General features: G+C 44.9%; 1 protein-coding gene across 5 annotated transcripts in view; it reads left to right on the top strand.

The window, feature by feature from the left end:
* Positions 1-977: 977 nt before the first annotated feature.
* Positions 978-14,606, top strand: part of GRB7 (growth factor receptor bound protein 7) — a 34,983-nt gene continuing 21,354 nt past the window's right edge. The window contains exon 1 of one of the 5 annotated variants that reach the window (XM_036755095.1): positions 978-1,133. Coding sequence is in view for 2 of the 5 variants with exons in the window: in XM_036755093.1 (XP_036610988.1) it covers positions 1,399-1,441 (43 nt within the window). In the remaining 3 variants the exon portion in view is untranslated. The other 4 variants (XM_036755094.1, XM_036755096.1, XM_036755093.1 and 1 more) reach the window with 4 other exon arrangements.

The raw sequence follows: 14,606 nt of genomic DNA, 5'->3' as shown, positions 1-14,606 counted from the left end.
CCTGGGAAGCTCACCTCACCTGGCCCCACAATGATCATCATTGCCCTCCCTTCCCACACTGGGCAACAACTCTGATCATCATACTCTAGAGATGGCTTCTAGGATCATACCTAACTTACAGCAGATGGAGCTATTGGGGGCCAGCATCCATTTTAATAGAATGTCAGAGATGGAAGGGGCCTTTGGGATCACCAAGTCTAACGAGGGAACTGAGGGACCTGGATCCTGTGATTTCCAGCCATAGCTGGGACTAGAATCCAGGGCTCTGAGGAGGGAGAAAAAAATACATTTATTAAGCACCTCTGTGGCGGGCATCATGCCAAGCACTTTACAAATGCTATTTCATTTGACCTTCAAGACTCTTCAAAGTAGGTGCTGTATTATTCTCATTTTAAAGCTGAGGCACACAGAAGTTAGTTGCCCGTGGGTCACACAGCTAAGTGTCTGAGGCTAGGTTTGAACTTAGTACTTCCTGACTCTGGGCCCAGAGCCCTATCCACTGAACCAGGAAGGGAATAGATAGCTCTGGAAAGTCAAAGTGGGGATCAAGGGCTGAATAGGCCAAGAGGGTCAGTCACCTCCACTTTCAGAATCTGCCCTCTGTCCCAGGGGTGGGGACGGTGGAGGGTGGCACCCATGCCCCAGACCATGCCCCCTGTTGGCTGGTTCTGGGGTTGGGGGGGGGAACTGCATGCTCCTCCCCTACTCCTCTTCCTAGGAGCCGAAACCTTAGGTGTCCCCTTCAGTGTGAGTGGGAGCTGTTTGCTGCTCTGGACACCTGGGCCCCTCCCCTCTTCCCTCCCCCCACCTCCTGCGACACCTAGGTCCCAAAGGCCTGGATTAGAATAGCACAAACACTCCCCACCCTAGCGGCCGGAGGAGTATTCTCTTTTTTTCTCCTCCCTCCTTCCTCCTAGCCCCGCCTCCACCTTTCCAATCCCAGTCACTTTACCGCCTTTCCAGCCTTTCCTCCCGGTTCTACCACCTCTCTACTCCCCCTCCCCCTACCAGCACATTTTCTGGAAAGAGAAACTCAGGAATCTGACCCTGGTGTCCTGGACCCTTGGCTGTCACCAGACAGAGCTGGACATTGGACCCCAGGCATTTGGGCCTCTCATACTGGGGCTTCCCAGGTAGGAAGATAAATATCTATCCAGGATAACAACCTCCATTCACCCTTATTCCCAGTATCTGTACCTGCTGTCTGTGCCAGGGCCCCTTGCAGGTGGGCTTGGTGTCTAGTGGGCAGTGTTGTAACCCCAGCCCGGTTCCCATGACGGCAGGTAGGGATGAGGAACCTATGAAGATTGGAGGGCTAACGAACCTGCAGAAGGTACTGGGGTGGAGGTGGGTGGAGGGGAGACACAGGTGGATAAGGGCAAGGTCGGTCCTCCCCAAATGGATTGCCTCAGCCAGGTGTGTGCCAACACCCAGGGTCCAGGTAAGGGCCAGGCTCGGCAATCATTTCTGTCTCCTCCGCTGACATACCTGGGACCTGAGGGCGCCCTACTGCCCAGCTCCTTCCTTCTTTGTTTCTGGTGTGCCTGTGGCTTCTCTCACCTGCTTCTCCCCTTTCTCCATGTCCTCCCCTTGGGTCCAGCGTGACTCCTCCATTTCTAAAGATATCTTCTGTTTCTCTGTGGGGAGAATATTGGCCAGCATTGTGTCAGCTGGAGGGTGGTGGCAATAGGGAATCTTTTCTCATTTGGGTGATTTCTGCTTCCCCTGGACAGCTCTCCCCCTTCCCTTCCTAAAAGGGAGATAGGGGTAGGGGGAGGCTTTAGTTGGAGGCTCAGTGTCACAGTAAGCCCCCATTCCTTTTCGTCTCCACAAGCCTACTGTGAGCTTACCCTGATTGGGATTCACCAAGATTTGTCTAGAAATGGGCCTATCAGGGGTTCCTGAAAACTTCATTTCGGGGAGCAGTAAAACGATTAGGGCACACTGAATTAGAATTAGTTTTTGGGAGAGAAGAATTAATTGTTCCTTCTTTCTCCCCAACTTTCATTGCTCAGTGGACTGAGGTGGATGGCCTCGACGCTGTTCCCCAACTTCCAGCTCCCCAGCAAAATACTTAAATCTCAAGGATCTTGTTGATTGGGTCCTAGCTGTGTGAAGGATGGAGGTGGGGGACATGGGGAACTCGATAGTGATACCCCAGCTTCAGGACAGGAAATTGTGGGGCTGGATGTCTGGGTCCCTGCTAAAGAGACTAGAGAATGGGGCAATTAGGGTCCTAGTACCTAATTTCCCCTGTCAGATGAGGTGGGAGCGCTCTCTGTACCCAGAAAAGGATGCAGGCTAGTTGGGGCTCATTCTTGCTATAAATCCTTCTCCTCATGGGGAATTTCAAATCCATTTCCCCAGTGCACCTTCAGTAAAGACTGAGGATAATAAATCTGTTACTTTTGGACTCTGCTTCCCCCACTCAAAAAAAATCAGCTTAGGGGAGATGGGAGCCATCCCCCCAGGGTAAATAACCTATAATGATTAACCCTAATCAGATTCTGGCCACCTTTGCATATTTTCCAAATTAAACTTTAAAGTTTGATCCTCCCCCTTCCAAAGGCAGACACACCTTTGTTGTGAATTTCTTCTTGTGGGTAGGTTGGACCTCCGTTTCCTGGTATCTTCCTGCCTGATGCAAAGGTCAGGGTAGATGTCATCCTGGGTCTCTTATATTGTTTACCAGTGATCTCCCATAGTTGCACCTCAAAGATTTCCCCCTTTTCTTCCCAAATCTCATTTAAAGGGAGAACCTGGAATTCTCACCCAAAGGGGGAGGTTCATTCCCTGCAAATGGGTATGCCTGTAGGGAGAAGGGAGGACCTCTAGCTCTGGGCCTCTGGACCCTTTTCCATTGTCCAATCCTACCTCTTCAACCTTTACATAATTTCTCCCAATCTTTCCCCTGCCCTCCAAACTACCAGTGGCCCCCAGACCTCCAGTGCCCCCCCCAAGAGTTTCCAAGACTGTGATGTTTAGCAGAGGACCTAGAATATTTAATATTGTGTCCCTGACCCCCAAACGCTCCTCTCCCAGCTTTTGCTAGCCAGTAGGGGCAAGTTTCAGGAAGTAAACAAGGAGACTGGGGAGAGAAAGGGGGTGGGGAAGAGAGCTTCCGGGGAACTTGGGGTGGGAGGGGAATACTTTTGAGGTGCGGAGTATGAGCTTCTTTGGAGCACGGAAGTCTGGGGATGCCTGTGGGCAATTGCCCTCCTTCATAAACCTTTCCCCCCTTTATTTGTATTCTCCAAACCAGTTTGGTGGGTGTGGGAGGACAGACTGGCCATTCCAATTTCGTCCCTCTGGGTCTCTTCTCTTTGTCTTGTTCACCTCACATACTTTCCAGTTTTTCCCTCCTCTGCCATGATCCTGACTGCCCTGTTCCAGAAAGTAGGGTCTGGGAATGAAGGGAGCGGGGAGTGGAGAGAAAACTGAACCAACATTTCCTCACCCCCTCACTCCTCACCCCTCACCCCTCCATCTCTTTTCTATGTCTGGTTCTCTACCCGCAGGCTAGAAAGTAATATACTGTAAGGTAGGCTAAGTCATTTATCCCTTAAAAAGAGCCCCCCACCCTACCCTGTCAGCCTTTGTCCACCCCACCCCCAGATTTTGGCAGAACTGTCTCTTGCTTTTTATCCATCCCCCTCCATGGGGGATGCCATTTAGTGTTGCCTGTGTTCAGGAACTGGTAGGGAAGGGAGAAGGTGAGTATGTTGGAGGGCCCTAACAGAGCTCATCCACTCCCCCCCAAACACATAAGGAGTTAAGGACACCCCTTCTTGGCCCATGAATAGACTGAGGGAAGGACCTCCTAGGGATATTGGTTGATTGTCAACTCTCCCCCCTTATCAACAAAGCTCCCTTCTTTGAGTTTGGAAGATGTCTCCATCTCTTCTATGTTGTTATGTCTGGGGTCACCCTTGTCTTAGCAACATCCCTCTCCCTGTATCTTTTGGCTTTTTATGCTATTTCTGGGTCTTCTCTCTCTTTGTATTTCTCTAACCTTAGGAATTCTGAACTTTTCATATGTCATGAACCCATTTCACAGTCTGGTGAAGTCAATGGCCCCCTTCTCAGGAAAAGGTTTTTTAAAAATTGAGGGAAGTTCTCAATTTCACTTAGAGGTTAGTGAAAATAAAGATGTCCTCGTTTTCCTGACCAAGTCTATAGATCCCCTGAAATCCTTGGACCTCAGGGTAAGACCCCTTGCCTTTCATGGTAGGGGTAAATGGTAAGAGATGCCCTGTCTCCCTGCCTCAATAGTCTCCAGGGACAGAGTTGGGAAAGGGTTATCTCAGGTCGAGCTGAGTGTAGTGGGGTGGGGTGTCCTGGGAGGGTGATGGCAGACTAGGAGACCAGGAGACCTGTGGGGCTCGAGGGAGTCAGGTTCCCTAGGAGTGGGGTGGAGAGAGGAGGGGAGGGAAGGCTGGGCCTGACAGGGCTGGGCCAAGGCAGAGCCAGAGTGGGGCATCTGAGCCTTTTTGTACACAGTGCAGGGAGCAGAGAGGACAGGCGGCATATGGAGGCACTGGGATCCCCTCCTGAAGCTGGTTGTGTTCCAGGTGGGTTTCTAGGCAGGGGGCAGCTAGGAAAGCTAGAGAGCATCATTGTCCACCACCAGGAATGGCCCTATGGGTGGTTGGAAGAATGGGGGACTGGAGAGGGCACTAGATAGCGACCAGAAGGGGGGCTGCTGGGTATGAATGGGGAAGCCCCAGGCTACCTCTTCCACCCTAATAAACAGTTGCCCCCTGACCTTTATCTGCCCCTCTCCCCCCTTGTTTTGTATGAGTAGGGGTGGGGGTGGGAGGAGCAGGTTGTTTGTGTTTCTCCAAAGCCAGGAAGTTGTGAGGATGAGTCAAGGTTGAGTGGAGAGCCCCAGGCATCTCTACCTCACCAGCCCCTCCCTGACTCACCTGCCTCGGCTGTCTCCTCCTCCTCCCTCTTCAGACCCCAAATCTCCTCTGCTATACCCACACCCCCTCAGGACTAGCAATGCCTATTTTTTCTTGCTCTCTGCCTTACACCTTTCTTCATTCCCCAAGCTTAATGTCCACCACCCTGCCCCTCCTCCTCCTCCCTCCTCAGACCCCAAATCTCCTCTGCTACACCCACACCCCTTCAGGACTAACAATGCCTATTTTTTCTTGCTGTCTGCCTTGCACCTTTCTTCATTCCCCAAGCTCAATGTCCACCACCCTGCCCCCACTCTCTTGGGAGCCAGAGGGGAAGGGCATCTAGGAAGTCAAAATAAGTTGTCATCTCAGTCTCTGCTACCCACAGGTGGCATCAGACAGGACTGGACTGGCTGTGCCAGTCTCAGGGGTGCCTCTTGGGCAGAACTTGGTTTTTGCTGCTGATGTTGATGATGCCAGGCAAGCAAGATGGGTACAGTGGAGGTGGCAGGGGTTGATAATCTGGTGTTGGTGTTGGTTGCTGACAGATGGCAGGATGGGTAGGTGTTCACCTTGTCAGAGCTAAGAGAGATAGAGACAGAGACAGCCAGAGTCAGCGGCAGCTGGTTCAATAGACCAGGTAAGGTGGGCTACAATTATCCCCATTTGTGTTGGGGCTAAGGGGAAGAGAGTCTTCACAGCCAGGTAAGACATGCCCTATCCTGTAGCAGGCTACAGGATAGTGTCCCAGGGTTTCCTCCTCAATGGAGAAGGATAAATGGGTCGGGTTCCTGCCAGCCCTCCCCCCCCACCCACACCTTTAGCCACAGGTTCCATTGCGCTCCAGAGGATTACCTACTTGGGCTGATATCAGCTGTCTATTTCACTGGGAGTCTCTTGCCTTGGTTTCTCTGTGTTGCCTCCTATCCCTAAATGAGGCCTCTCAGGTGAGGAATTTATTCCAATTGTCCCCCTTTGCCTCTCTTGCCTGCGGACTAAACTCACCTGCCTGGTTTCCTGCTATACATTTCCTCCCCTCCCCCCATTCGAGTCATGAATACTGCTAGCTCCCTCCATGCACGTCACTGGCAGGTGTTGCCACAACATGCCTCTGGCATCTAGGCCCCTGCCTGGTACCTGGAAAGGTGGCCTGCCAAAACCCAGAGTAGAGCAGGGCTAGAAGGGCCCTGAGGTCTGTAGAGGAAATCCTGCCCTGTTTGCTCTTTTCTGTCAGTCCCAGGGGTACCTCCCTACCAGGAATGGCCCTATGGGTGGGTGGGGTGGTGATGGTAAAAAAAAGAGAGACTAGAGAAGGGATAAGCTGCTGTGGAGTACCCAACCCCACCCCAGGCATTCCGTCTGGCATCCTAAGGGTGTAACTGATTAGTGTGTATGGGTCTCAAGGGTGAGAGAAAAGACCCCTGGATTACAGAATCCTGAGACTGGAAGGACCTTTCAGGCTTGCCCATACCTGTACAGGATGGGTGCCACATCCCAGACAAAAGATCATCCAGCCTTCATTTAAGGACTTAGGCTGATGAATGAACGAGAGAATGAATGCCAAAGCATTTAAGTGCTACTGTATGCCAAGCCTTGTGCTCCGTGCTGGAACTACTGGTAGGGAGGTAGCACATTCTATCTTTGGACAGTTCTAATTTTAAATAACTTCTTCCTTGTTGTTGTTCAGTCGTGTCCAACTCTCCATGACCCCATTTAGGATTTTCTTGGCAGAGATACAGGAATGATTTGTCATTTCCTTTTCCAGTTCATTTTACAGATGAGGAAACTGAGGCAAACAGGGTTAAGTGACCTGTCCAGGGTCACACAGCTAATAAGTGTCTGAGGCTAGATTTGAACTCGGGAAGATCCAAATCTTCCTGACCCCAGGTTCAGTCCTGTATCCACTGTGCCTCCCAGATGCCTGACTTCTTCCTTAAAATCTTCCTCTTGACAATTTCTTTCCATGATTCCTCAGTATTGCCCTCTGGGGGTAAACAGAACAAATCCAATTCCATCTGACAAGAAAACTGTCTCTCATAATAATAATATTTATATAGCATTTGAAAACTTGCAAAGAAAATTTAAAATATGATCTCATTTTAGCTTCGTAACAACCCTGGGAGGTAGGTGCTATTATTATCCCCATTTCGCAGGTGAGGAAATTGAGACACAGAGAGGTTAGGAGACTTGTGAGGATATTACATTCCTCTAAGTGTGCTGTATTCCAAGTTAAACACTCTTAATTCCTTCGGAGTCAGTGTCATGTAGGTAGCTTGCCTCAAAATCAGGAGGACTGGGTCTTCAACCTTGCCTCTCTCTGACACATTCTGTCTCTGTGACCATGGGCAAGTCAGTTAAGCACCCAGAAATTCTCCAGGAGTCTGTATTGGCAGGGAAGGTACCCACCTGCATGGGTAGAGGGGGTTTCCTCACTTTCCTCACTTGGGAGTTTCCTATGCCATTGAAATTACAGATCTAGTCTTAATCCCTAATTCCTTCAACTAATCCTTCTAATCTAAGGCTTGGCTCCAGGCCTGCCCTCTGAATGCATTCTAACTTGTCAATACCTTTCTAACTTGGGCAGTATAATGTCTTGTGTACCCTGGAACTGTACGGTGGAATGATACTAGCTTCCTCATTCTGCACATTATATTTCTAGTAATATAGCTTAAGGTTGCATCATCTGTGTCCTAGGACTATGGATGGAGAGTCAGAATGGACTTCAGGGTCATCCAGCCCAGTGCAACAAGCATTTATTAAATGCCTACTATGTGCTTAGTAGGCACTGAGTATACAAAGACAAAATGAAAAACAAACAAACAAACGAAAACAAAACCTCTGCCTTCTAGTTTCCAATCTCCTGGCAGGGATAAAAACAAGTCAACAGATAAATATATGCATGGTCATTTGAGGAAGAGAGAGAAGGCATTAACAACTAGGGAAATCAGGAAAGGCTTCCTGTAGGAACTGGCACAGGAGCTGAGCCTTGAAGGAAGGTGAGGATTTTCTGTGAGGCTGAGGCAAGGAAAGACTGCAGTCCTGGCATTCTGTACATTTGCACTAGACCCAACCTGTGCAAAGTCACAGAGAAGGGAGATGGAGTCCTAAGTCTGAGGAAAAGTAAGTGGGCCAGTTTGGCTAGGTCATAGAATTTGTGAAGGGTATTTATGTTCAGCAAACCTGGAGAGGTAGGCAGGAGTTAGAGCAGGAAGGTCCTTAGATGCCTAACTCAATGAGGAGTTTGTATTTTATGCTGAAGGCAATAGGGAGCCATTGAAAATTCTTGAACAGATTATTTTGGCCACTCTTCTGGAAAAAGGGTTAAAGAGGGAAGAGATTGGAACTTGAAACCAGTAAGTAGGCTAATACACTAATTAATATAGATGAGAATTAATTCAGCTCTGGGCTAGGATTGTAGCCATGTTAGAAGAGAGAAAGGGATAGATACAAAAGATATTGTGGTGGTAAGAGTGACAAGGCTTGGTGATCGACTGGATATTTGGAAGAAGGAAGAGTCAAGAATGATTTCGAGTTGCAAACCTTGGATGACTAGGAAGGGTTTCTTTATTGGAAAATACTACTGGAAAAACTGGAACACAGTCTGGCAAAAAAATAGTTGTAGACCAGCTTTTTATGTCTTTATAAAATGATACATTCCAAGTGGAATTTAGGTTATTTTGTTCGACACCTAGAGAAGTTCCATACTCTTCATTCGTTGAACTTGCTTTCTGTGAAAACCCCAAAATCTTTTCTGCACAAAGTCTCTAGCTTTATCTCTTCCATTCTATATTTATGTAACAGTAAGGCTTGCTACTGGGCCCAGGAAGTGGAATGCTGTACTCTCCCTCCCTACTAAGGATCTCTACTTTGCCCTATGCATGTGGAAGAAGTTCAATTCTAGGGGAGCCTGAATTCCCCCAAAAAGGGTTAGGCTTTTTTTTGTCTCATTCTTTGACTCTTTGTCTCTTTGTACCCCTTAGGAAAAATAATTGGAAGCTTAGGTCTTGGCTCATGTCTACGGTACACCCAAAGGGAGTAGTAGAAAGGTACTTGATATACAACGTGGAACAGGTATAGGACTGCTATTATTTCCTCTACACAAAAGGAACGTTTAATAAACAAAAGGCCCGAAAGTAGGAATTGACAGGAAAAAAAAAGAAACTGAAACAAGCAGCCACAGTAACATAGTTACTAATATATTCTCCTGGGAGGCTGATATTTAAAACATCAAGACGTGATGCAGTTTGTGGAACTGTCAAATACATACTTTGCAATTCCCCTTAGTTCTGCACTGGCCAAACAGTTTCCTTCAGGTCCATGTTCTGTGGCAAACAAGACCAGGACTTGGGTTCATTCTCCTCTAGGTGGTCATCTTCTCCTCTAAGAAGCAGTGTAGTGAAAGTATGTGACATGTTCTATAATGTAGAGGAGGAACCTCTATTTAAGGAACCTCTCCTTAATCTTGAGAACTCACAGAGTTACCTCCGAGGCTGGACATGGCCATCTCAGGATTTCTGTGTTTGGGGAAGGAATCATGAAGCAAGAAAGGCAGCCAGGGCCTAGTTTCCAATCTCTCACATGAGAGCAGTCACCATGCTCCCCCCACCACAGCCATCCTTCATGGGAAGTCCCAGAGTTACGTGATGTTACCTGGAGAATTGAAAGAAGAGGGTAGAGTCACTCCCTTTTTAAGATCTACCAAGTGGCCCATTGGCCATTCTTTAGGCCTTAGTGGCTTAGCCTCCTGGTTTAGCCTCCTCTCATCTACCTCTGTGGGACAGGAAACTCGGGAACCACCCAGGGTTTACTACATCAGCTCACAGCAATGAGGCTTTCAGTGCTAAGCCACTCTTATCCCTGGAAGTTGCCTGGGGAACGAACACAAATACACACTCCGTGGGACAGCCCCAATAGGTCCAACCCTACTCCATAGGGTTCAGTGCCTACTACACTTAGACATTTGATTAAAAAAACCCACAACAACCCTCAAGTATAGGATTTTACACTTATTCCTGTTTGATTTGATTGTCATTAGATATGGCCCACTATTCTACCCTACCAATATGGAAGATCTTTTTGGGTCCTGACTATTGTCCATCATGCTCTCCTTTCTAGCTTTATCCATAAGTTTAATAACCATACCGTCTGTGCCTTCATCCAACTCAGGGATTAAAAATGTTGAACAGCCCAGGCCCAAAGATGGATGACTGGGGCAGTCTGTCTCCCTCTAGGTGGACTTCTATCCATTCTTTAGGTCATTCTTTGAGGCAACTAGATGTCAAAGTAGATAGAGCTCTGGTGCCAAAGTCAGGTAGACTTGAGTTCAAATAAAGTCTCAGACACTACCTATGTGACCTTGGGCAAGTCACTTTACCTTGGGCTCCTCAGTTTTCCCCTAAAATGGGGACAATAACAGCTCCTACTTCCTAGGGTTGTTGTGAGGATCAAATGTGGTAACATTTGTAATTTTGTTGTCGCTCTGTTGTTTCAATCATTCTAACTCTTCGAGATCTCACTTGGGGTTTTCCTGGCAAAGATACTGGAGTGGTTTGCCATTTCTTCCTCTAGCTTATTTTACAGATGAGGAAACTGAGGCAAACAAGGTTAAGTGACTTGCACAAGATCACTCGGCTAGTGTCTAAGGCCAGATTTGAACTTAGGAGCGTGAGTCTTCCTGACTCCAGGCCCAGCGCTCTATTCACTCTGGCCACCTAAGATTTGTAAAGCATTTAGTTAAAGGGCTTGACACATAATAGGGCTTAATAAATGTTTATTCCCTTCCCTCCTTCTTATCTGATCATTTATCCAGTTCCACTGAATTGTTCTATTATCTAAGTCAATAAGCATTTATCTAGTGCACTTACTATGTGCTAGGTACTAGGCTAAGCTCTGGAGATAAAAATACCAGCAAAAAGAGAATCCCTGCCTCCTTATCCAGAGTTTATTATCTAGCCTTCTTTTAATTTTGTCCGTAAGGACAGTGTGAGAAACTATCCAATGCATTAATGCTCTATGTAAGGCATTTAACCAATCTATGGACCAGGTAACCTTGTCAAAAATGTAAATGAGCTGCCTTGAATGAAGCTGGTTGGGTGTGGCCTGCTTTGGATGAACTCATTCTGGCTCTTCATAATAACAGTGCCTCCCTTCCCAGGGTTGTTGTGTGGATCAAGTGAGATCATAATTGTAAAGTGCTTAGCACAGTGCCTGTACGTAGTAAACATTATAATAAATGTTAGCTATTAAAATTATTATTAGTGATCACTGCTTCCTTTTCTAAGAACTCACACACCATAACAGATTCAAGTTTCCCCAGGAATTTATATTGGACTAACCTCTGTCTCTATAGTTGTGAAGAAACCACGTTCTTCCATTAAAAAAAAATATTGACATTAACCTATCTTTCTTCATGTGGCTTTTCTGTTTTATACCTTTTTCTTTTAAAAAATACTAAATTTATTGGTATATTTTGTTTTAGCAAGACAAACCTCCCAAAGGTATTAGTCTATCAATTGTTAGCACCAAGGAAGTCATGTAATTTGACAGCTTGGGTCTAAAATAATGGATAGGGTTTTGTTGCCTCTATGTAGAACTAAGGACCGGATCTGTGATTTCATTGATTAGAGGAAATTCCCTCTACCAATGCAGGTTGGCAGCTTCTCTTAAAATTCATAGTCCTAGAAAGTTGCATAGAGCACTGCGAGGATAAGTGATTTGTCCAGGGTCCTATAGCTAATATGTGTCAGAGATAGGTCTTTGTGGCTTTGAGGCCAGTTCCGCAATACTACATTGCCTCTTACTGGTTCAGTATGTGCTTACCCCATGCCTGTAAGCACGGGTAACTAGTTATTCCACCCCTGGATGGTCAATGTCCGTACTTTTTAAAAGGATAAGTCGCTTTTCAGCCATCTAAGATGGAGGTCTGTGATGCCCTTAGGAGTCCGGAACTGCACAAACACTACACTTAATCTACATGTTAAGTTTACGTACATTGTTGTGGTCATTGTCTCTATGGTTCTTTTGATTCTCCTTACTTCATTCTATATCACTTCATGTCAATCTTCCCATAGTTCTTTGAATTCTTTATATTCATTAATTCATATTCTTGATTATAGTGCCTTTTTCTCTGTTAATTATTTTATCTTTATCACGTATTTTGCTCGTTTGTATATTTGTATGTAGTCTCCCCATGAGACTGTGAGCTCCACGAGGGAAGGGACTGTCTTTTGCCTCTTTTGTATGTTCAGCATTTAACACTGTACCTGGCACACAGTGTTGATGTTGCTAAGTCATTTCAGTCCTGTCTGACTCTGCTTGACCCCATTTGGGGTTTTCTTGGCAGAGATACTGGAGTAGTTTGCCATTTCCTTCTCTAGCTCATTTTACAGATGAGGAAATTCAGGCAAACAGGATTAAGTGACTTGCCCAGGGTCACACAGCTAGTAAGTGTCTGAGGCCAGGTTTGAACTCAGGTCCTCCTGAGCCTTCTGGCACATAGGAGGTGCTCAAAAAAGGTTTATTGATTGATTGATCATCATTCCTTATGGCCCAACATTACTTTCCTATACCTCATTTGTTTCAGCTGTTCAGCTGTTGTTGCACATTTATTGTTTCTAGGTCTTCTTAGTCACAAATAATGCTTCTTTGAACATTTTTGATACATATGTGTCTTTTCTTGTTGTCAGTAAACTCCTTGGGATGTAGTCCCAGTAGTGGAATCCCTGGATCAAAGGATATAAACAATTTGGTAACTTTGCTTGTGTGATTCTAAATCATTTCCCTGTATGATTGAACCAATTTGCAACTCTGCCATCAGTGCCTGAGTTCTCCCATCTTTTAGGATCTCTGCTACCTTAAAGGGTTTGAGATGTTACCTCAGCAGTTTAACTACATTTTTTCAGATGGCCGCTAAAAAATGTCTTCTTTGTAATATGTTCCCATATCTTTTGACCACTTTTCTATTGGCTCTTCATATCACAAATTTGTGTTTATTCCCCATAAACGTTGGTTATCAGACTTTTTAAAAAATCAATATTCAATACAAGTTTGTTTTCAGTCCACATATTTTCTTATGATTCTAGCTGCATTCATTTTATTTGTGAAAACACTTTTCCATTTTACGTAATTGAGAGCTTCTGTTTTGTCTTCTTTGATCTTTTCAACACTGTCCATAAAGTTAACATGTAGATGAATCGTAGTGTTCATGCATTTCCAGACTCCTAAGATCTCCATCTTAGATGGTTGAAAAGTAACTTATCCTTTTAAGAAGTAAGGACATTGACCACCCACGGGTAGAACAACTAGTTACCCATGCCTACAGATTTTTTTTTCCCTATCTATAATTGTAAATGATAAAATGTCACATTCTCCTTTTTTTTTAAATGATGTGATTTAAAAAAATATTTAGAACATTTATCCATTTTCCCTAATAATCATTGTCAACGAAAGAATGTCTTTCCCCATAGTTTGTGTTTTGGGGTTTATGGAACAACTATCTTTTGTGCGCTTTTTTTCCCTTCTAATTCTTCTCTTCTTTGGTCTATTCCACTTATTTACCTTTTTATTTTTTACTCAGGGCCAGATAATACTGGTAATTACTGTTTTGTAGTATATTTCATAGTATACTTTGAAATCTGGGAGTGCCAGGTCCTCCTCCTTCCTTATTTTCATTATGTCCCTTGATATTCCTGATCTTTTATTATTCTAAAGGAATTATTTTTGTTATTCTGCCTAATTTGTACAGCATCTCCTTGGTAACTCATTGTCTTTTCATTCTGTCTTTTATTCATGTAAATACCCAAAGACATACATTTTCCTATGAGAACTACTTAAGCTTTATCCCACAAATTTTAGTGTACTGTTCTATTGTAATAATTTTTTCTAATATAATTATTGTTTCTATGATTTTTCGTTGGCCTACTAATTATTTAAGATAATATTATTTAATTTCCCTTTAGGCTTCTGTCCTTTGTTCATATTTCTCTTCTTAATTAGAATTGTTATTGTGCTATGATCTGTAAAGAATGCACTGAATATTTCTCCCTTTATACATTTATCTAAGAGTTCTTTATGTGCTAACTAGCACACGATCAAGGTACCATGATGCGTAAAAATTGGTATATTCCTTAATAGTGCCATTCAATAATCACCAAAGGCATTTAATGACTAGGTCTTGTTTTTAATATGTACTCTTCAAATCCTTAAATTTTTTTATTTTTATGTTAGAGTTTGTCTAAATTTGAAATGGGCTCATTGAAATCATGCATAATATCTTCTTATCAAAGCCTTAAAATTCAGTTAACTTTTTAAAAAAGTATTATTGTTCAGCTGTTTTCAGCTGTGTCCAGTGCTTTGTGACCCCATTTGGGGTTTTCTTGGCAAAGATACTGGAGTGGTTTGCCATTTCCTTCTCCAGCTCATTTTACAGATGAGGAACTGAGGCAAATAAGGTTAATTGACTTTGCCAGGGTTACACAGCTAAGTGTTTGAGGCCAAACTGGAACTCAGGTCTTCCTGACTCCGGGCCCGGTGTTCTATCCACCATACTACCTGGCTGCCCTTTTTTAAAGTACTGAGCTGCTAAACCACTTGGTGCACACATGTTGAATATTAACTTCTTTTCGTTATCTATACTGCCTCCAACCATAATGTATTTTCTCTGCTTGTGTCTCTACTCTTGTCTGAGAACATGACTTGGAATTT

Source organism: Trichosurus vulpecula, chromosome 4 (assembly GCF_011100635.1).
Source record: "Trichosurus vulpecula isolate mTriVul1 chromosome 4, mTriVul1.pri, whole genome shotgun sequence".
Classification (NCBI taxonomy): Eukaryota; Metazoa; Chordata; class Mammalia; order Diprotodontia; family Phalangeridae; genus Trichosurus; species Trichosurus vulpecula.
This window is presented reverse-complemented; position numbering and strand designations above follow the sequence as displayed.